The 23,782-nt window shown below is 45.5% G+C and overlaps 1 protein-coding gene across 1 annotated transcript in view; it reads left to right on the top strand.

Moving 5' to 3' along the window:
• Window positions 1-23,782, top strand: part of fw (CUB and Sushi multiple domains furrowed) — a 252,255-nt gene that overhangs the window by 203,627 nt on the left and 24,846 nt on the right. The window contains exons 9-16 of the mRNA XM_050174796.2: window positions 1,159-1,308; window positions 2,050-2,226; window positions 7,702-7,881; window positions 10,577-10,750; window positions 17,194-17,373; window positions 18,697-18,870; window positions 20,850-21,029; window positions 22,829-23,026. Coding sequence (XP_050030753.1) covers window positions 1,159-1,308; window positions 2,050-2,226; window positions 7,702-7,881; window positions 10,577-10,750; window positions 17,194-17,373; window positions 18,697-18,870; window positions 20,850-21,029; window positions 22,829-23,026 — 1,413 coding nt within the window. The remainder of the gene's footprint in view (window positions 1-1,158; window positions 1,309-2,049; window positions 2,227-7,701; window positions 7,882-10,576; window positions 10,751-17,193; window positions 17,374-18,696; window positions 18,871-20,849; window positions 21,030-22,828; window positions 23,027-23,782) is intronic.

The following is a 23,782-nucleotide window of genomic DNA, read 5'->3' as shown; positions in this document are numbered from 1 at the left end:
ATGGGTCCGTTGCCTCCATTACTATGTGTTAATGGTGTTGGGCCATGTATGATTTTCTTTGAAATAAATAAACGCATTTTGCTAGTCAGCACCTTGTCTTGTCACAACGGTTCGTTCCTTTGTGCCCTTATTGCTTTTTCGCGCTGTTGCAATGACGAAGTGTTGCTAACTTGCCCTGTTCACCTTTACTTTAAGCGTCTAAACAGATGCTGGCACCAAGGAGAAGAGCCGGCTCCTCTCCTACGGCTAATGAAATACGCATTATAGGTCTGCAAATATTTTAGGCAAGAATGGAAAAAATCCGCCGAGATAATTGCCACAGTTCGCAATCGTCACTTGTCAAACACAGAGGAGGTCGTTTCCGCGCGCATGTCGCCCTGCAACTACATGACTCTCATCCGCACAAACAAGAATATGAAGAGTTGGCTAGTCAACACGTAGGAGCTGTCGATGCATATAGAGAGTATGACATTTAAATCGAAACTAATGGTAAGCATTGGATCGTTTTAGCATGACAGACGGTTTTCCGATAACAAAGCCTCAAAGCATTTATTTTTCTCTTCGGGAATTCAAATATTCACATTGTCTGAGAGAATTACTAAGGGGTCGCTTACGTAGTTGTTCTATGCGAGTAGTGCTCTGTCTTACACTACTCCTTGTTTTAGGTTAGAAACCTGAATGCAGAGGACGCTTTACCTTCGCAAATTTCAATGACATAACAGTCTAAACAAGTATGTATCCTTGTGTAATAAGCTCCGCTTAAGCTTTCAAAAGTGAATATATTTTATTACAGTTGTCACCTAATCATGTTTTTTTTTGTCACAGAACATAACCAGGGTATATGATGTGAGGGGGTCATGGTAGCTAGCACCATTTTTGCGAGAAACCTGTCCCGTGAATTCCATTTCTTTCTCATGCACAGACATGATAACTTCGCTTGGTAAAAGCAATGATCTCGGCATATTGCTGCCCCAATATATCACCTAAAATTAAACTTGTAGTGAGGTTTAATCTCCATTTATATAGTTATAATTGATTTCTGGGATAGAGGTATCTACCAATTAGTTTAAAAATCTAGTCGAGCTCCAGGAAGTATTGTGGCTGATATAAACATATTCCATCGTGTTCATCCACTTTATGTTACATTTGCCCTTACAGGTGAACCTGTGAGAGAGTTCCTGTGGGCAGAGGATCAGCCCAATAATTACAACGGCCAGCAGAACTGCGTGGTCATCGATGGTGGCCGGAAATGGCGATGGAATGACGTAACCTGCGATCTGGACTACCTGCCTTGGATCTGCCAGTACAGTGAGTGGTTCTCTTCAGTGTTCCCACTGAGTCCGCATTGGGAGGGAAGCAGATTGTGGACGCTTTCTCATATCGGCATGATCAACATTCGCACAGGATTAAAGAAAGCCATGATGCTCATTAGTCTCATTACTCATTGCGTCTTTTTAGCTAGCACGTCCAGCCGTGTGCATAAGAACCGCTTAAACAGAGCGTACTAGCCTGAGGGGTGCTAACGAGCTAATTATCCACGCTGTGAGCGTATTTCATCAGAATAGTGTCGAAGCAGCTTCTGCGCCTGCGTAAACGGCTTGTCGAAGTCCATTTATAAAGTTGATTTTGCTTCTTGGAGCGGCTTGTGCATTTTTAAATGAGTGCGTATAGTGCTATTTAATAGGTTACAGCGGTTCTTATGAGTGTCTACAGGATTTATAACGTCAGCTTGATTTTGGATGCTCTCATATTCGCAAGACGGTCTTGGTCGAAAGGCACATCCTTTCTTTTTGTTTGCTTGTGTCTTTTTGGTACCCACGTTTATGCTAACAAATATGCCGCGGTGAACGATATTTGTCGTGGCGACGACGATTTGGCGACTTGTTTCTATGCTCACCCATGCATAGACCTCTGCGCCGCTGAGCGGAACATAATGACCGGCCAACTTCCTTTTTTTTTTGTATTTAGCCGCACGCAAAGCGACAAAGGCGTCACGAGCGAAGCGCAGACTTATTAAGAATGTTTTTCTGTTTACGCGCGATTGCGCAGACCCGTCGAATTGCGGAAGCCCGGACCGGGAAGAAAACTCCACCACGACGGGCCGAGACTATCGGGTGGGACAGGAAGTGGCCTATGAGTGCCCCACCGGAAGCTTGCTGGTCGGAAGTGGCTCCCGGAAGTGCGCCACGTCCGGCTTTTGGACCGGCAGTGCCCCGCTGTGCAAGTGTGAGTAATTTCGGCGCGAGCTTTCTCGCGTTCATCGTCGAACTAGCATCGACGTTGAGGCTTGTCTTGCTTATTCTTCGCATTGGCGCTACAACGTTCTGTGCTCATTAAGGTCCTCTGATGGCTGACTAGAGTGGTATATTTGTTTATGGCTCGTTACGAGAACCATTCGCGACAGGTTTGGTTAGTGATTACTGGGTTACGAGATAGCGACTGGAAGTCGTTCGCCTCCGCAGGCTGGGCAGACTTGCGTTTGGGTGTTTGTTGTTGGCAGCGAGAATACAGAATGTGGAATAACGAGATGTAAACCTGGATATAACAAAGGAAATAGCGTTGAGGAGACGCGCAGGTCGCATTCGTATCAGGAGATAAGACAAGAGTTCAATCGCATTTACGACAGTCATAATTGACGACACTATCACAGGTTGAATCAGGGCTTCTCCAGTTAATATCGTGTTTCTTGCTTGGCCTCCTCGGACGATTTAACCGTGACTGCAGTTCTATAAATTATTCTATATTAAATTCTATATAACCAAACGGCAAACGGAGCTCCAGAACCAACCATAATCGATCTATCCAAGCTTATATCGCTCACACTAATAAATTCAGGTACTCCTTCTTCCCCAACGTTATTGAAATGTGGAACAAGTTACCGATGTGGTGTAGTGCAACATACTGATCTGTCCCAATTAAAACAAACTCTGGATGACTATCTGTGCTAGTGCGCCGCTTGATTCCGATGTATTCTGTGTTTGTGATTATTCCACATGTTCTTTTCTTTTATATTTTTTCATAACCCTCTCTGTAAGGATCCTCGCAAGGGGGTTGACAGTATTCTTAAATTAATAATTAAAAGAACCATTATGAAAATTAGCGGAAATAGGAGTGCTACATACGTGAACAAATGACGATATCTAAGAATCATTGTGCTGTCAGAAGAGCTTGTCTTCCCTGAATAACGGGCATGTACGTATGAATGTATCTGTACACTGCAAAAGGAAGGTATAACAAAATTCCATTTAGTGTGCAATATCAGTAAGCACGCATTGGTAGATTTGGCGTAGTTTGGATTTTTTCATAAAGAAACCGTGATGAATGTTGCTTTGTAGAAAGGTGATAGACGTATGCAAGCGCCGTGACACAGCAGAGAACATGCAGTTGTTTACAAAGAGAACTCGTAATTAGACTGCTGTTGCAGTCATAAATTAACTTTTACCACTCTTCACCTGAGCGCACACCGCTGACGGCCTCGCACGGACTGCATAAAATTCTGAACTCTTTGATATGGTTTGCATATAAAACACGGGGGCTATAGGATTAACGGCTAATAACTAGACTTCTAGTTACGCCGCTGCTAGCATAATATGAACTAAAAGAAAAAAGAAAAAAAAAAGAACAAGTGACAGATGCACATGAATATTGAAACGGTAAATTAGCATTCGATAGTGCCATTGTGTCCAATAGCTTTCTCTGTTTTTTCCAACGCCGCAAGTTTTTTAAAGCAAATAGCTTTCCATATGGCCCTTTAGTCCGTTTTCGAAGTGGATGGATGGTGACCTGTGGCTGTCGGGCGGAAATTGGTGGTGATTGGACTTTCAACGCCCAAAGTTGCTGGGTGCCTTCGTGCTCCAACGCCAACTGTTATAGCTTTTGGAGACGCGCATGCTATAGGGCGAGAGCTTTGAGGCGTTTGAAGGTTTTGAGGAGGCAGTTGCCTTCTGTGCTGACGCTCGCACCACTCGTAGCAACACGCATGTGAGGCGTATATTTGTCAGAGTGAGGAGCTTTGTCACAATGAGGGTTATGCATACTGCCAGCTCTACTAAAACGCTACAAATGTTTTGACCAATGGCTGTGCGCCCTACGAAATTAGGCAATCAAGAAGCAAACAGTACATAAATATCCTCACTCTGACAAATATATGCCATCGAGCGCATCATTCCATTACTAAAGCAAATGGCTTTTCAGAAGCCTTTACTTATTCGTTTGCATTGACAGTTATTGCCAGTTGTTTGTTCAAAATTCTTTGTTTTTGATGAACTAGTATGTAAAGGTCTAGAATTAGTGTGTGCGTTATAATATAATTTGTAATCTTTGTATTTAACATTGGCAAATTGACAAAGTAAATACGTTTTCTTCTATATCGACCTGCAGCGAGAGATTAGCGTGGATTACCGCATAATAATAACGCCGTTATTTTCCAAATAAACTTTACTGTTTGTCGTAAGGCAGACTAGCTAAAACGAAGCCTAAACATACACAAATGACCACGTTACGGATCAATAACCACCACTCAAAGAAGGAACCTATTCCCGGTTGGTAGTGAGATATAATGTGTTGAGGAAAGCCACTCTTTGTCCGACCTAATTAAAAGCAATACTTCCTTAGCTACGCTTCTTTTTAGTATTTGAGATCTCGATTTCGGGCACGTTTATCACGGATAAGTGTAAGCAGGGACAGAATATTTTCGAGGAAGTGAAATAAGGGGCGTATTATCGGGAACTCAGTCCAATGAGAAAGCGATAAAGACAGCCTAAGTGCGCTATTGAACCTTATGAATTCAGAGGAGGTACGACGAAGCGGCTCTCTTTTGTTCGAGAGGCGAATTTTGAAAACTCGTGGAAGGCCTGGCGAACGTGATAACGGCGCACTGCATTTGAGATGGGAACTTAATGCTCAACGTAAAGCAAATGCTTAAAGTTGGAATCTATAGACGTGAGGTTTCACTTGAACATGAAGCTGAAGTTAGTGAAAAAAGCTATGGTGAAAAGGTAGTGCTTTTCTGCATATAGTGGAGCACACTACATTTGTTTTCTTCGTCATATTTATCTCGCGGTGGCATATGTTTATTTTTACTCGTGCCACGAAAGAACACGTTTTTCATTTTCATGGTCGTTCATCGGAAGGTAATTGAAGACAAGGATTGTAGAATTTTGTGAGGCCAGGCGAAGTCGTTATTACACAAGGCGAGGGGAGCTTACAATTTTTTTTGTGTGTGAGAAGTTCCACAGCTGTTCCTTCTTTTCGTGCTATGATAACAAGCTATTGATGACCGTTCAAGCACCGCTTATCAAGCGAATGTATTTACACAAAATGATTACACAGGGGTATGAACAATGAACTTTCACGAAAGGCCTTCTATGCCTAGTGAATTTCTGGCTAATTTATTATGCGGCAAGATTGCTTCGCTTTGCTGCCAGTTGTCGAATAATGTGGTCTCACGCTGGCTATTGGTTACCCTACTGTTTATCTGAGTTCGAAAGTATATCGCTGTACTATTGTGGTAATGCCCGGCTTACCTCTCAAGCAAGGACCGATTTTTAATCAACTGCGAATTTGCATTCCACGAAGCTCGTGTAGATTTCTTTCTGTATAGCTTTTCTCTACAAGCAGAGTTAAGATAAATTATCATTTAACACGGCGTCAGACCCCTCTTCCAAAATGTAGGTGCTGCTTTTGATGCGCTTGCTTCTCCGGAAAAGTAAACATCCACCAGCGTCTGCCTACATGCTTTTCTGCTTATCAGAGAATCCAGTGCCGCAAGATCGTTCGTAATTTTTTTAGTGCTAAATCATGGGGACGATCTAAATATGTTCGCAGAATTATGCCCATATCAGTCTGTTTTTCTCCATGGTAGATGTCGATCATTGACCACATTCATGATCCATGGTCTTATGCACCGCGACGACATTGAAGAATTTGCGTAGTTCGGAATTCGGAAGGTCAGAATATACAGCCACTACTACTCTCAGTATGGTATTGCTGTAATTCTCTTTGCAATGGACGCTGTGTGCCAAACATCCGGCGACGGAGAAGACGGTTCGGAAGGCTCTGGCCTGTTAACTCAACAACAGCAACAAACTTGAGCGTCGCTGACACGTGCCCTGCTGTTAGCCACTAGTTTAATAAATTATATTCGTCCAGGATCTTGTGTATCGACGTCATCGTCGACAAGACTACTTTACTGCTCTTTATACACCGTACCATACCATGGTTGCTGTATTGTTCAAGATTATGGGGCGCTTGGTACTCGTGGTTCAAGGTACATTACGCGGTGTACCACGACCTTGAACATTTTAAGTTCTTTTCGATGATCTGTACAGTTTACCTATAGATAAATTCGCAAAGTGAAATAAATATTTCTGCAGTGCTGGAAATTATACGTGGATGCAGGCATCCAGTGCACGAAATTGTATCTACCTCATCATTTAATTTAATCGCGGAATCATCACCGTTCATACTAGCGTTTGTTAGCAAATGCAGATATTGATACACACGTCTATTCTTTTTTTCTGCGTTTAGTAGTCATGTTCTTAGAATTTATATTTTTGCGAGATCTTTGTGGACTTTAGTGAAGCGCGATTTTAACCAGTTGAGGGAAACGTTCAAACAACGAGCCAGTGGAAACTTGTAACATAGGGGTCAGCTTTTCTAGGTGATTTCTTAATCGTGCGAAAAGAATGACTTAAAAAAAGATCTATAATAAATGATTTATATAAACAAATAACGGCCTCAAATGGGTTTACAATGAACTGGTTTAGCCGCTCGTTCGTGGGACCTCTACATGCCTGTAGTAGGTAAAAAATCAAGGAATGCCTATTTTTGGGCTAGTTGGTTAGTTGCATCAATTGAAGTAATAGCATTGGATCGACACGCACAAGAAAGACGGCGCACGTCCTGTCGTCTTTCTTGTCCGTGTCAATCCAGTGCTATGACTTCAATTGAGGTAAAAAATCACACTGTGAAAGTACACCTCAGAAGTAAAAGTCAGAAGCCATACGTAATATTTATTGCATCTACTATAGCATAATCAAAAGCGATCTAGCCTGGAACTGCTGCACTATCTCAGCGATTATGTAGGCATTTCACCAGCGTAGAACTAGCGGATGGTCACTAGCTTCAAACACTCGAGTTTTATTACTAACACGCCTGCTTCCAGACGGGCCACATTAAATGCCGCAATACCGGTGCTGCCACTTTTAAAATGACAAGAAACTTGTGTACATTTACGTAAGTACCCCACAGGTTCACGCAGTGCAGACAGGACAGATCCAGAGGAAATGGTGAACCTTAAGTGACGGCCATTATTTGTGAATCTTGGTTTCGTTATGAAGTGAAAACACTGTACCGTGTTGGTTTAGTTTATGTGTAACGTTCTTGTTTCTTTTGCGGTTCAATATCCTGTTTGTGGTCATGCACCGCATAAAGGGACGTCCTCACCTGCGGAAATGAGCCCGCGCAAGGCGGCGCGCTTATTTCGGCAGCGCTTGCGGTGTCGTCTTCTCGTGTCGTCTCCCGTCTACGTTTTGCGCTGTTAGCACCAGGATGGAATATATCAACAAGCCCAAGCTGTTATGCTAGAGAATTCTTGCCGCGAAAGTGCCTTTCGCGGGGCGCGCTTATTTCTGCGAGTGAGGCCGTATCTTAACACGACGCCGTGGGTTTCACTAAGTCGACACTGCTCTCCTCCTGCAGACCTGGACTGCGGTGCTCCGGATCCCGTGGACAGCGGCCGTATCGTGATGCTGCATGGACGCACGACGTACAACGCAACGGTGGAGTATGTGTGCGACACCAACTACACCCTAGTGGGACAGCCGCGACGAATCTGCGGACCCGAGGGCAGATGGAACGGAACGAAGCCGTCTTGCCTGCGTGAGTTGAAACAGTCCTGCATTTTTTTTATGTGAAAGCATTAGATGGCTCGTGAGGCGGAAAATCGGGCGCCGGCGTGACCACACGATGGTCCGAAAAGGCTACGAACCCTCGACCGCTGGTGGGAGTGGAAACCACGACCTTTGGTGTTAATTATGGTGGAGTTGATTAGGGCACAGTGAACTAAAGTAGAGTTATTTAAGACACTCGGTCGAGGCTACATAATACATCCCGCGACGGTGCTGCCGGCGTTGCTGCTGCCACAAACCTAAGTGTTCTAGTACTGTGCAAACTGTAATACGTTGACGGAGAGGCTAAAATTATCAATGAGGCAATTACTTAAAGTAAACACTTTGCTATACAAAGAGGGTGTTTTTAAAGGCGGCGCTGTGTTTACATGGGCAGGCAATTAAATTTGTTCAACAATCGCTGATTAACTCGTTAGCTGAGTGTTTACTTACTTCTATGTGGAGAGGTGGGAAGAGAACCCGATTTTAATTGGATCGATTCGCTTTTGCCACTGGGGGAAATAATGTCCACTCTGCAGCAGCAACCTAATAAACTCCCAAGTCTGGTTGATTTCTGACAAAATGCCTCTACTAGGAAAGTGTTCCAAGACATAGCTGAAGCATAGGCGGAAGGGCATCTGAAAGGCACTCTGTAGAAACCTAAGCTACGCCAAGAAAATTTGGAAGTAAAAAAGAGACTGTTGAAATCTTTGCGTAATCCTGTGTGTCATTGAAAGGACAGGCGAACGTTTCGCGAATGCAGAAGCGGACAGCGTTCTTCAATGTTGCGGTTGCTATGCTGCTCACGTTCCGCGTAGGCTCCAATTGTGAAATGTGTGGTCGTTTCAAACAGTCGCGAAAAAGTGATCGTAATCCCATCATGCGCGCAGATATCAGACTTCGTTTTTTCCCCTGTTCATTTTGGGAGTATCGCAAACGCACAAATGTGAGCCTACACCAGACACCCATCACGGCAGCCAGATTAGTTTCGCGACAGCCGGGTTGCAGCCGGATCAGTTGCACAAAAGAAAGCTAAAGGCTTTTCGCACGAAGCTCCTGTTGAGTGGTGTTGCGATAGCAAGATCGAGTACCTCTTGCGCACGGTACAGCTGACGTACGTGCTATTGGTGGTCGATGTGCAGCTTCATGTCATCGCTGACTAAGTTGCGCTTTCAATTACTATAGCATATAACCTAAATTTACAGGCAGGATATATAAAAAAGACCACACGACACAATCATGTTTCGCCAGACTTGCTCTACGTTCCACCGTATAACTTAAAGCGGTCCGCTGCGGTAATTCTAGAGGAACTAGCTCAGGTGAAACTATTTATCTATTTAGACTATTTCAACTGGCTCCCGAAGGAGTATTGAGTGAGGGGGGTACAAACCGAGAATTGAAAAGCACGTAAGCGGAAAACAATTAAAACAAACCATCAGAATATTATTACCTAGCACAAAACTATTGAGCATGCAATAAGGGGAAGATAATTATTATACCATAATAAAATGTTTTCTAAAATCTTGTTGCACTCTCAAGGCGGCGATACCGCATGCGTAGGGAGAGCCTCTGAAATTGCGGCGATGGCGTATTGTGGCACCACTGTAGCATTATTTCGTTGAACGGCTTTTGCGGGAGGAATGCTTAGAACGACGGCAATGTTGAAAGCTGCGCTGGGGACGCGCACCAGCTATTCTATGTGACCCCAGTGAGTGCTATCGCATGCGAGGTACATACAAGCAGGAACGCCATCAATTCTGGAGTGTGTGCCCCGCGTGCTCGGAAGCTTCAGCGGTGCGATCGCTCGGTAGATAACGCGTTGGGCTCGGGAAAAACAGCTGCTTAAGAAATAATAAACAAAATTACGGGTTCCATGTCCCGAAACCACGATTTGATTATGAGGCACGCCGTAATGGGGGCTACGGATTAGTTTTGATAACCTCGTGTTCTTTAACGTGCGCCCAATGCACGGTACACGAGCATTTTCGCATTCCGCCCCCATCGGAATGCGGCGCCGGGATCGAACCCGCAACCTCGAGCTCAGCAGCGCAACGCCAGAGCCACTGTGCTACCGCGATGAGTTATGCTTTTCTTTTCTTCGCTGTCTGTTCTGTTGGCGCTATGAACTTGTTTTTTCGGTTCAGTTTTATACTGTGCTACTGCTAACTGAACGTCCTGTGTTACTTACGAAAATGAGTGGGAGACATCTGGCGCAGGTCTGACTGTAAAGGCTTAATAATTGCTGTAAGAGCGATGAAAAAAAAAAAACACAGAATGTTCAGTCTATGTTGTTGCTATTGAAGGAAGAAGTTTTCTACAAATGCGCGAGTTGGTGGTCGATCATACGGAAGGGAAAAGTGGTCACCCGCATGAATTCAACATAATGCTACAAAGCAAGTATTTACAGAGTAAATGCTTGGCACCTGTGCTCAGTATTTTATTATTTGTACTACGTGGTGCGCACCGCTATTTGTTGTATGTACAATCTGCATGTTATTCCTGTTGTCCAATGCTGTACAAACATTCAAAATTATACGACTTTTTTATTCCAGCGTGTCACAAACGTACCAGATGGAACGTGGCTATCACGTCCGCACACACACACAAGAGGAAGCGGAGTACGACTCTTACAAATATGTTTATTCTATTTTTCCATTCCTCCTCTTCCACACTCATCGTGGTTGCAGAGAGCTTCTGCACAGAGCTGTCTCCGGTGCCGAGCTCCAGCCTTGACGTGCAGGGCCGCCGGTACGGTGACAGAGCACACTACAAGTGCGACATCGGGCACAAGCTCATCGGCAACGACACCCGCCACTGCCAGCTAGGAGGGACGTGGAGCGGTGACGAACCCACCTGCAAATGTGAGCACATCTTTCTCTTGCACTCACGCTACCAAAGTTTATCACAATATGCTGGAAGGTTAATGCGGTCGGTCGTCTTCAAGGTACGATGAAGCAGCCGAAAGAGCCTGGCGACCGAAAGAGCCTGAGCGAGTGTCAAAACATCGCGGGGTCCTGCTCTCACGTGACCATGTTTTACGACATGACGTCAACACGCAACAATCTCCTGAGAAACGAAACTCAAACCGCCCGCAGAGGATCTATTATGCCCAACCGTGTAGCGTGTTGGGAGGGTTGTCCATATTTATGCCATGGTTTAGATGTTTAGGATACGCATCCAACGCAGAAAAACAGTTGAAACAATTAGGACACCGAATAACTTCTTATCAGTTGTGAAGCATTAATGTCCAATCGAGCGCCGCTGAGTGGTCCTTCGAGTTTTGCGCTGCTAGTATGCACAATATCGGTACGTGCTTCCCGCGCCAGCAAGCAGCAGCAGCCTGCAGCTCCAACGTCGCATGCCATCGACGTCCTGCGCGACGAGAGACCGAGGAAGCAGCAGCGGCCACCAAGGCCGGTAAGCACGCGCAGCAGCCAAGCCCAGTGGGGGTGAGAGAGAGAGAGAGAGAGGAGGGATTGCGCGCCGGCTTCCGAGAGCGAGACGGCGCCACCCACACGGGGGTGTCACGCCACTGCCTCGTCGACGACAAACCGTCTCGTCCCGAGCGCTGGTGACGTGGCGTAACAGCCAATGGGAATTTAGGTACCGTTTCGCTGCTACAGACGCCGGCTTTCTCTCTCAGTGGGTTGTAATGTGGAAATATTGTGTCCCTGATCCTATAAGTATTGTTGCTAAACTGGCTACTTAATAATATTTACCGATTAATAATACCAATAAAGCTTGATTGTTCAATTCTTCGCTCATATTACCAGCGCAAAAAAAAAAGAAAAACACGGGACGCGGAGAAGATGCGTACAGATCACAAACGCTGCACTACAACTGAAATTCAATTTAGAAAAGGTTACTGGGGCGAGACATAATATATGGAGAATTTTTACTGCGCATGCGTGCCCCTCATCCTCCGACTGAGACATTCCATCTAATTCTGTGTCATAGCAACAGAAGCCGTGCTAGTGCAATTATCACCTTTCTTTATGCAAAATGCCATAAACGCTAATCTATTCGATTCGAATATAAACTTATAGGCAAGACACGTACGCTCTCAAATTGTAGCTGGTTCATTAGCTGGTTCCGGAGCAAGCTCCAGAACCAGCTAATGAATGTGAAAGGCAGGTTACCTGTTGAATCATTCCCAGCAGTTGTGTATAAGATACCATGCGCTGATTTCCACAAAGTATATATTTATAAAGCAGGGAAGTTCTCCAGACGCCTCAAGGACCATAAACGTGACGTAAGAAATAATAGTAACACGACGAACGCCATTGCCGAGCATGCGCAGGAACATAATAACAAGATTGACTGGGACAATGCCACTGTTGTTGCCAAAGAAAAGAACATGTCATCCCGACGGCTGCTAGAATCTCTAATCGTTCACTCGACGCCAGCTACGATGAACCGGACACCAGGGACTATGCCTGCCATTTATGCACGTTCGTTACGTCACGGGCTGGCTATATAAGTGACGACAATTTCCTGTCCAACTCAGTGAACAAGGAACCCGTACGCGGTTCCGAAACGTCGGCTTATTCATCAGACTTGGTCAGTCACCATGATCCCCTTCACGCTCTCAAATTGCGGGCTACACTGATATCGGTAACAGTGATCAGGAAGAAGCCCTGCTGGGACTGCTGTTGCCTGCTGTTGCCTCTGCATGCGCGCGGTGTGGTCTTTCAGCCTGTTGTTTACGCACTCACCTTCCAGTCTGACAAACGCAGCTTCTGCCACACGAGAGTGGAATCCCGTGATCTCCTTCCGTGCTGCACGGATCGAAGCGCGTGGTGTGCTTCTCAGTCCGGCAGTGTTTCTTGGTCGCGCCATTGACGACTGGCCAAATGTGCGCCTGTTTGTCCGGGTCCGAGAATAAAACCGGAATGGCCGCATTTTGCCGCCACTCTCCTTAACAGAAGAGTGCCATATGAGCTAAACCTGACCCACCCGTTAAAGAAAGTGACGGGAAATTGCGGCTAACCGGTTTTATTCTCGCCTCGGGACAAACTTCGATCCGTGTACGACAGAAGTGGTTTACAAATTCCCACCCTCGCCTGGCACGTTGGTCAGACTCGAAGGTGCATAAGCAATATAGACTGAGAGAACACCACGCGCATGCAGCACCAAAAGCAGGTCCAGCAGGGCTTCTTCCTGATCACTGTAAACGATGTCAGTGCAACCCGTTTTTTTTTATAGCACAATTGCTTTGGGCAGGTTTACATCAGAATCTAATAGATTAGCGTTTAAGCCATTGTGCATAATAGAAGAATGTTACAACTGCATTAGCACCACTTCTGTGGGCATCACGTGTAAAGAAATGGAATATATTAGCCACAGGATGAGGGACAAGCATGAGCAGTAAAAATGCTCTATGTTTTATGTTCTCGCTCAACTGGCCTTCTTGAAGAAAATTTCAGTTGTAGTCCAGCGTTTGTTGTGTCTACGTTTCTTTAACACGTAGATAAACGCTGTATTTTTCGTGCTGGTAAAACAAATCAAGCGTGCCCTTTTAAGATGCGTGGCTGTAGAAAGAAGCACAACACACTAGTCATGGGACCGCTGCCAGAATAACGAGAGTGGGAAACATCAGAAATAAAAGAATTCTTGCAGTGAAAGAAACAAGCACATACGTATAGTCTCACACGCCTACCATACACACTGCTTACACTGCTCTCATGTTCTACGCAATCATTCGCGCAGTCCCATAACTGTGGCCCATTCCTCCCACTCGCCATCACAAGTCGCCGTAAGGCGCTTCCTAAAGCAACGTAGAAAAAAAAAAACACTTGCTCCTCCTGAGCAGCGCGGGGTTTACTCTGTCGCGTGGCTATTCTTCCTAGGCAATCCTACGGCGGGCTCAATTGTCTTTGCTGCCTTTTGTAAAGTGTCACGGGCTCTTTTACCTTTACGTCCTGTTTTGTTCTGCCCAGCGACAAACATCCAATTTTCTGTAGCCTTAGACTAGCAACGTTTGTTCCCGCCTTGTCGAGAAACCTTATTTCACCGGAGCATCTAACGGCCACCGCTCACTATTGTGGCTTTGCCTATCGAGTGGCCGAGTTTCCGAGCTTCCTCTGAAGCGTTTTATTTTCCGCACAGACCACGTCTACGCGTCGTCCCGATCCCCCAAGGAACGGACCATCAATGCTGCACTTGTGTGGAAAAGCCCACTTCGCCCGCAGGCTCCCTCGCCTTTTCGAACCCCGTCACCGAGCTTCACTGAACCCCTTCATCCGGCAGAATTGAGGCTGCCCGAGAGATTACGCTGCGATCGGTCGTCCGTATATACTGTCCGTCGTCCGTATATACTTACCCTGCCTGCTTTCCTATGCCACTGTGCGAGCACTGCTGCATAATACGTAGCACGCGCAACACCTATACAGCTATTTCGCTATTCCTCGCACTTTTTATTCTCTGTTTCTTGCACATCAAACTCGTAATCCGTTCTTGGCTGAACGCTTCAGCGTTTTTTTTTTTTTTTTTTTTTGCGGCGACCGCTGCATTGAAGATTCCTTCACGTAAACAGCGGCGTTTTCTCCAATATCCACGTCGTCTTTCCTCTCACCTAGAAGGGTCTCAAACATCCACTGCCTTTCTTGTTTACTCCTTGTTTCTCAGGCCACTCCACTCACTGAAGGCAGCTTGCAGGGACCATTACGTATTTCTGGTATCTACACCGCGCGCCTGATGTGAAGGCGTAATAATAGTAACAACAATAAAGAAACGCGGTCAAATCCACCATCACATGCACCAGGCGCACCATGAGCCAGTATATACGTAAAAGACAATAAGCAATACCAAAGGAAGTATTCGTGCTGTGGCTCTGTAACAGACATTGTGGCGTGTTTCTTGGTGATTGGAAGAAAGAAGTAAATGAAATGAGATGGCTATTACAGGCGCACTTTAAAGTTTTCACTGGTTTAGATAGCTCAGAGACATATCTATCCAAACGAATGAAAGGTTAGGCTAGTTGGTGTTCTTGAATAACGGACGCACCGAGCACCAACTGGGCAAAAAACAATTCGCGTATAGTCTAGTTATCCTATTCTTTGTGTGTGTGTGTGTTTTGATACCTGAATACTTTTCGTCCAATTTACGCCACTAGATGCCGGTACATTGCTTACAAAATGCCTGTTGTCTACAGACATTTGCCAGCATATTCACAAAGGGTTTGGGGAGGAAGCTGCTTTAGTGATAAAAATTGCACTGCAAGTTCGCCCACATAAGATGTGCATCTGGTTTGTATGTTCCTGGGAATTTAAGGTAGACCTGGCGTCCGACAGCTGATTGAAAGCTACTGCAGACATATGGAGGAAGTGAACTCAGAACAGCGCAGTATTCAGTGCGCCGTAGACAAATTCTGTGATTCAGAAATGTTTCTTGCGAGACAACATATCCATCAAGTTTGACTCGGAACTCTACAGCAACGACCGCTGCTGAGGGGACATTGCGACATCGCCTCCGCGGGCTTGAAAATTATATAGTCGAACACACCTGCAACAAAGCAACAAAATGTCCTGTGTAACGAAGCATTGATTATGTCCCCGCCGAATTCATATTCTTCATGAGTAGTGTGAACACTTCTACAACGAAGATCCCTACAACGAATTCGCCCCTGCAACGAATAAATTTACGTGCCCCGACTGCTAGGTTGTAGCTTTACAACGAACGCCACATAGCGGTGCCACTGTGCCCTCCGCAGACGCCACGCTCACGTGGCGATGCCGATGTCAGAGTGCTGCAGTCCTGTTGTACTGCTTCAGGAATCGATCAATTCGAATGATGCTTGTAACACAGCAGTGCGCGCGGCGAATGACGAATGCGCCGCAGTTGATTGCGACATGATGATATTATGGCAACTGATGACCGACGGCGTCTTCACAACCTTTTTTCAAGGCGGAAAGGAGGTGAATGTCAGCGAAGGCAAGAGCAATAAAGAGCCCGTAGACAACTGAAAAATTTTGGCGGCAAGGAAGACGACAGCTGCATCCGACGATGTTGAGCTTTATCTGGCGTCGCTCCCGCATTTCACAGCGGAGCATGCCATCAATGTCGGTGCGCTGAGTTCGGCTGCAGTCGCACATTCCGCCAGAAGAAATGTACGTAAAAAATAGTGACTTATTGCACTAAGCCTTTTGTGAATTCATGTAAAATAAAGGTTTTCTTTTGTAGAACGTGTTTAGCCTGCTTGATTGTGAGCGGTACGCTGCGCAATATTTACAACGACGTGACCTGTACAAGGAAAGATTTTGGAGGTGCGAAGCACATCGTTATAAAGGCATTCCACTGTAGCATTTCCCGCATGGAAGACTTTCCTGCCTAGGCAGTGGTGAAAACCACACGTCTAGTACCGGTATCTGCTTATGTAACTTGTGTGTGGTGCAGATGTACGGCGGGTAATGTTTCGAGCGTGGAAGGGGAGACCTTGAACCTCCATTCAATGTTTATTTGTACTCCTGCTGTTCGTACTGACTGTCTTAAGCATACCTTCTTCCCAAAAGCTATTAGCGAATGGAATTCTCTGTCTGAAGAAGCCGCATCGTCGTCATCAACTTTTTCATTCAAGAATTCATAGCTTACATACTGGTCTGTAACTGCTAACAGATTTTTTTTCCCCATATGTGACTTGGTGCATTTATTTGCCTACAATTTGCTAATTTATCATTTGGTGCTATTAATTCGTCCTTTCACTTGTAAACTATTTGAGCGCGCAAAGTATCTAATATGATTGTTTTCTAGAATGCTGTTATGCATTTCCATTCCACTCCTGTAATAGCCTCGTGTAAACGCTGACAGCATCCGCAAATAAATAAATAAATAAATAAATAAATAAATAAATAAATAAATAAATAAATAAATAAATAAATAAGTAATAATGCAGTAAAATATGCAGAGAAGGGCAGACGATTTACAGGAAAGATATTGAGAAAAAAATAAAGCTGCGTAGGCGTGATTACGTCCTTATGACTTAGTGAGTGTGATGAGAGAAAAAATTTACTGATAGCTTAAGGTGCCAAGCATGCGATATGCAGGGTTTGGTACTTCAGACGAGGTATTTAAATCGGCATGAAGCGCATAAAATAAATAAACACTAAGTACGTACATTATGAATTACTCACCAAACCAAGCGCAGATGAGAAAAGTTGAACTAATTCGCGCTAATTGGTTTCAGAGCATGTAGAAGGCGTTGGCGAAAGTTTGGGGAAATTAGCGGTTGTTATTTGTCCAACGTTACCACGTTATCACGTTGATGCTGCCTTACCCGGTACTAAATTTTTCTTTTTGTTTCACGCAGATATCGACTGCGGTGAGCCTCGTCCTCTGGAAGACGGCGACGTGTACCTAGTCAACGGCACCTCGACCTACCTGAGCGTGGCGCGTTACTCTTGCGGCGACAACTTCACCCTGAACGGTGTGGACACGAGGACGTGCCTAGAGACAGGTCTCTGGAGTGACGTGGAGCCCAGCTGCGAAAGTGAGCCTCTCTGCGCGATAGGCGACGCGGCGGCGGCGACCGCTCCGCTCGGGGCCGCGCACGTCAACGTGACCGAGTCCGTCGGGAACGCCACCGCGCCTCCGAAGACGCATCTTTAAGATCCCAGCGGCGGCAACGATCGTTTTCTTTTGCTCGCCGATCGGTCGCTTGAGACGCGGCATGGCGCTCTTAGCGTTTGTGTTCTGTATACTGGCTGTTTTCTTTATGCTAGCTCAGACCAAAGTCATACGGGTGCAGTCCATGTTTTTTATTCTTGCTTTAATATTGCTGATGCGCCTAAAGTGGGCTGTATTCCATGACATTAGGCTTAAGAACTGCCTTAAATAAATAAATAAAAAAAAGAAAACAAAGGAAAGCAGGCAGCCGGTAAACTCTCTTAGCTCTTGCGTGTTATTTAAATGGTATGCAGTTCCTTGTTCCGAATTCCTTTTGCATCACTGTTGAAAAGACGGTTGAGAAGAAGGTTACGTGTTGTGGTGGGGCCTCACAAGCTATGGAGCAGCGTAGCCATAGCCTGTGAGGTGCAAGGCATATGTAGTGAAACAACGCTTAAACAAATAAAACAGAGAAAGTTGAAGACGAGAAAAACAAGATGACCCATCTGCCATATGCCACTCGATTAAAGACTTTTGATTGGCGGAAGCGAAATAAACGAATTTTTTTCTCTTTTATTTCATTCCATTTTTCCCCTCTTATGCACCGCATTTTATGGGGTTTGCGAAACCTTCCACGTATCATTAATAGATAGCCCATAACGCAATCAATCAATCAATCAATCAATCAATCAATCAATCAATCAATCAATCAATCAATCAATCAATCAATCAATCAATCAATCAATCAATCAATCAATCAATCAATCAATCAATCAATCAATCAATCAATCAATTGTTCGATTAATTAATTAAATAACTAATTAATTAATTAATTAATTAATTAATTAATTAGCCAATCAACCAATCAACCAACCAATCAATCAAGCAATTAAAGCTCATCGTCCAAAGTGCGCATTATGCAATTCAGGACCCAAAGCAAGTAGCGGATTGTGAAACACAAATGGAAAAGGTTCTGTAAAATACAATAGAAAATACAATAAAATGCGATATTGATGCAACTGCGCAGGCAATAGCGCGCGAATGGTATAAAACGGCAAGAAATGCACAACAGAGTGCTCAAAGCGTCACCTAATGAGGTAATTTTTTGCTCACAATCTTCCGACAAAAGGCATTGCTTAAGTGACATCTTAAGGCGTTCTAGTGCTATCGTATTACATCTATTGTGTCGACCATCTCGCCATCGCAGTGATATCATGCGGGGAACCGGACATTCCTCTTGGGGGCTACGTGGTTGAAGAAGACTTCCAGGTGCACGACACTGTGCACTACAAATGCCATCCGGGACACATCATGGAGGGGCCGGAGTCCAGAACGTGCCTCCGCAACGGACAGTGGTCCGACGTCGCACCAACTTGCACCTGTGAGTTGCGCCAGAGTTCGCTGGCCAGAAACCGGCGTTAACACTGAGGCATCCGGAGAGCACACTGACAGCACCACTGACTGTTCCGAACATTTGATGCCTACTGCGCAGAAACCTTATATTGTAGCACCAGAAATGTACCGTAAATACACTTAGTGCAGAGCATAGTACATCGCTGTAGGCATTCTCTGCAGTTCTTGATGTTCAAAATATCTTTCATCGTAGCAAATTGCAGACAGAGACTGCACATGAAATAGTAAACATGAACTGTACAGTTTTCTGCAGCCCGCTAGTTTAGTGGTGCTGACTTGTTATTGTTCAAGCCAACCAAAAAAAACTTAATGTGCAGCTAAATTTTCTTATGTCTGGCTCTGCCTTAGAAACACATAACAGGAGAAAATGTTTCTCTTTCATTAACTATAATTGAAAGGAACCGGATACACTGTTTACGCAACCATGCTAACATGTAAAACTCTTGCTTGGGCTAGTTGGTTTATGCTTGAATTAATAAAGGAAAGGCACAGAAGACCAGGACTCAAGAAGAAGAACACAAACGAAGTTGTGAGTGGCGCCGGTCCTGTCATTTGCGCTCTTCTTCTTGAGCCCTGGTCTTCGGCGCCTTGCCTTTATTAATTCACGCTAACATCGCTGCGGAAGAACATTTCAGCCAGTTACTGCGACTTCCAGGCTGTATACATTGCTATCTCATCTTGCACTTGGAGTATAAGCCCATATGGGGCATGTTATTCTTAAGACGGTTTTAGCCTAGAGCTGTGCAGCCTGCTCATCATTGCAAGATCAGCTCTTTTATAGCCACTGCTGAGCGTCGGCTTCAAAAGCCGACGCTCAAGCCTGCCTTGGGTGAGATGAGGTTAGTCCGGGTCAGACTGCAGTACGTGCATCAATGCGCACATGCGGAGTCAGACCTGCATCTTACTGAGCGCAGACAGCGTTTCTAGTTCCGGAGGATGATCTACAAGAAAGCTGCCGACATAAAGAGCGTGTTCAATTTTCGTGCCGTATCACTGCTCTGCGCACGATGCTCACCTGTTGCAATCCGTGCGACAGAGCGAGCCTCCGTATGTGTTTGAAGCGGCGCTGTAAGATTTTTTTTACTACCGACGGGAGGATTGGGGCGAAACGATGTGAAGGAAGGGTCAATCTGGCCATTACTGAGTTGGATGGCAGATTACCTACAGGGACAGCCACAGCACAATTCCTAAAAAGCGGATGAAAGAAGGTGGCCGCTGCCGCCTCCTTCCTTACTTTCCAAGCTGTTTTCTTACTGCCTTCGTAGAACTTCTTACGGCCTCGCTTCTTACGGCCTTGCAGACATGAGTGATCGCTGAGGCGACTCGAGCATCAAAGAAAATCCTTTGAAGTGTTCGCTTTTGTGGCGTTCCGTGGTTGAGAACGAAGACGCTGGTTCAGTTCCCGGCCGTGGTGGACACATATCGAAGGGGGCGAAACGACAAAAAAAAAAAAAAACTTGTGTGCTTAGATTTAGGGACAACCTAAAGATCTCCAGATGATGAAAATTAATACGGGACCTTTCGCTGTGGCATCTCTCGTAATCCGCCGTCCAGTTTCGAGAGATTAAAGGCCACCATTTAACTACCCGCCGTGGTTGCTCAGTGGCTATGGTGTTGGGCTGCTGAGCACGAGGTCGCGGGATTGAATCCCGGCCGCGGCGGCCGCATTTCGATGGGGGCGAAATGCGAAAACACCCGTGTACTTAGATTTAAGTGCACGTTGAAGAATCCCAGGTGGTCAAAATTTCCGGAGTCCTCCACTACGGCGTGCCTCAAAATCAGAAAGTGGTTTTGGCACGTAAAACCCCATAATTCAATTCAACCAGTTCACTTCTTTAAAGTGTCGACGCTATCAATGAAATACGCCTATTAAGAGTCAATATAAGCTTGCTATAATGGTTCTTTTTTCTTTGTTGTTCTTCTTTCCCCATTCCCTCCCGGCACCAGTCGTGGACTGCGGTCGCGTGCCACCGATCCTCAAGGGCGAGGTATCTTACGAGAATGGTTCCACCTACCTGGGCTCCCAGATCGCGCACTTCTGCAGTCAGGGCTACCGGCTGAACGGAGTGCGCGTGCGCACTTGCGCAGTCGACGGCCGCTGGAACGGCACGCCGCCCAAGTGCGAAGGTGGGTCACCATTGCGCATCTTGCGGACGCGAAACGATCGGATTATGTCAGTGTCATTGCCACCGCAGCGCTGGTGAAAAGGTGTCATCATCGAGGCGACATTGCAAGAAACTGTATAGGGAAAAGTAAAGCGGCAGCACAAAGACGTTTTTTTCATATTTAGCACTTTCGCTACGTCTTCCTCCCCTTGTTTGTTAAGCTTAGTGCTTTGCATAGGCGTAATAAGACTGACGTACAATTCAGATGAATTACGATGGACGTACTTATAAGCTATTTTGTAAATTCATACATCCCGCATCAATAGTTCATCCGTGCCTGGTATCCGAAAAAACGTTGAATTTACCCGCAATTTGTGGCCGTAGCCAGTAAGACCGCACGATACTTTGTTGCTTACATATACTAATGCGAACTAGAAAACTAATGAACGAGTTACGTGCCCAGGCAGCCGTAATATTGTTTGTATTTTTTTTACAGATCCGGCGGTCAGTTAGGTTTTGGCATCGACTGTGCGTGTGAGAAGCGGCCAGGCTTAAAGCTGTGCATGGAGCAGAGGCATAATAAATGTTGGACCTGTGTGAGATCCTGCTCTGGCTCAGGGTGCGCACAGAAGAACAAAGTGCACCGTAACAAAAAAGGCCGTGCTGGTCTTTGACATTCCAGCTATTTAAAGCTTGGTGTGTGTAAAGACAGAAAGCGCGATAATGCTGGCACGTAGTAACAGACCGCTTTAAGCTGGTATGTTTGCCTTCTACGTGTTTTAGCGCGTGGAGCAAGCGTGAATCTCAGGAATAAAGATTTGCGTAAACGCTGTTGTTATAATCAGGAGCAAACGTTTATACAACTCGAGACAAGGAGATGTTATGAAAAAAATAAAAACGCATGGTCTCCTTTTGTAAGTACTCTGCTGGACATATTGATCTGACCTAAAACAGCGGCGTAACAGTCACTTTTATAATGGTGAAACGGAGGAAAAACCTAACGTTGTAGTACAGGCCCGCTCTTCTTCGCTTCAACCAAACATGAAGATAGCAATAATGATTTCGACAGCTAGTCATGTCTACTTAATCTGACGTAGCATTCTACCGAGATTAACTTGTGTTTATATCATATCCATTCATTAAAACTTCACCGATGAAGCTTGGCCACAAGAGTATGCAAGTGTGCAGTATTTTTTTGATGCGGAACTCACACGCACCTGTTTCGTTCTGTGCTTATTCCTTGCCACAGATTAGATTCGCTATTCCAAGTCACCCAAATCAGTGTTCTCTGTAGATGCGGCAAAGTGTGGGCCACTTGCAGGCCTTCATAATGAGCCGACTGATTCCTTGTTGCGTTCTTATGTCAGCAAGAAATCCACCTTACGAAAATGATTATAGACAGCTGTAGTTTCACAAGTTCGACAGGGCCATTTAGTCTAGTACTGATGTCGCTTACACACCAATCACGCAAATCAGCTTACGGAAACCCGCAAGTTGGAGGTGAAATCGCTGAAGGGAAAACTTGTGAGAACTGAATGGACAACGCTACAAAGGAAACCCATATGCCTTTCGGAGAAAATAAAGCTTCGCACTGAAAAAGAAAGTCATCCTGGGCCGCAGTTCGAACTTCACACTAACGCATCCCCGGGCCGGTCAGTCTACCACCCGACAAACAAGGAGGCTAGCAGATCACAGAGCGAGGCTGATTTAGCCGACAACTCAAAACGCAGGGACACAGCTCTGGCTACTGACAAGGATGACATTTCTTTCCCTTTCACATACTAGCCGTAGGCCAACTTTCTTTCTTTCCATTTTTGGCAGAGATTCGCTGTCCACCCCCGGAGATACCGAAGAACGCCACTGTGGTCTACGGTGGCAACGACCGCTCGTCAGCCGAATCCTTCAAGATCGGCTCGACGGTGCAGTACCGCTGCGTCACGGGACACATCGTGCAGGGCGAATCTCTGAGGACCTGTCAGGCGACCGGTCGCTGGACGGCCGAGGTCCCGCAGTGTGTCTGTAAGTGCTCGTAATTCTTTTTTTTAGGCATTCTGCTTCTTACATCGAAGACGCAGACGCTCCGCCACACTATATTAAGTGACAGCCTATGAATTCAGTACAAGCTCTGCACCGCACCTGCTCTTTGTGCTTCGTGTTATAAACATAGTTCCCGAGAGATGGCGATACGGAAAGAAGTTTGTCACCGTCGTGACGTCACAGGAATAAGCAAATGCTAATTAGCTGACGTGACTCTTCGAATTATCTGAGTTGAACAGCGGCATATTTGCAACTATAATCTTAGATTGCAACCAATTATAGCTTCGTCGTCATAAAATATCTAAATATCATAAATATCTTGCCTTGTATGGAACATGATGTATTGCTCCTTTGTTGTTGATGTGACCCTTTAGTGGGAGTTTGCTACAGAAAACATGACGACATCTTACATAGCGCGAACTTAAGTGGTCCAGAAATAAAAAATGGACAACACGCAAGCGCGAACTACCGATTGCAGTTAATTCTGCGCCTGAAGTTTACACATAACCGGAACAGTACTGACACTACGTCGCAGGTATAGGCGTTTATTATTTTGTGTTTTTCCTTACCGCTTCTTTGACAATTTGCGCGTGGAGTCTGTACCATTCGTGTGCAACCTATACCACGTGCCTTATGCAAGCCTTATTTGAATATCAGCGCTTGCCTGCAGTGGTGGCGCAGAGGCTGTGGCGTAGCGCTGCGTATAACGAGGTCGCGGGTTCAATCCCCTATCGTCGG

This window comes from Dermacentor andersoni, chromosome 9 (genome assembly GCF_023375885.2).
Source record: "Dermacentor andersoni chromosome 9, qqDerAnde1_hic_scaffold, whole genome shotgun sequence".
Classification (NCBI taxonomy): Eukaryota; Metazoa; Arthropoda; class Arachnida; order Ixodida; family Ixodidae; genus Dermacentor; species Dermacentor andersoni.
This window is presented reverse-complemented; position numbering and strand designations above follow the sequence as displayed.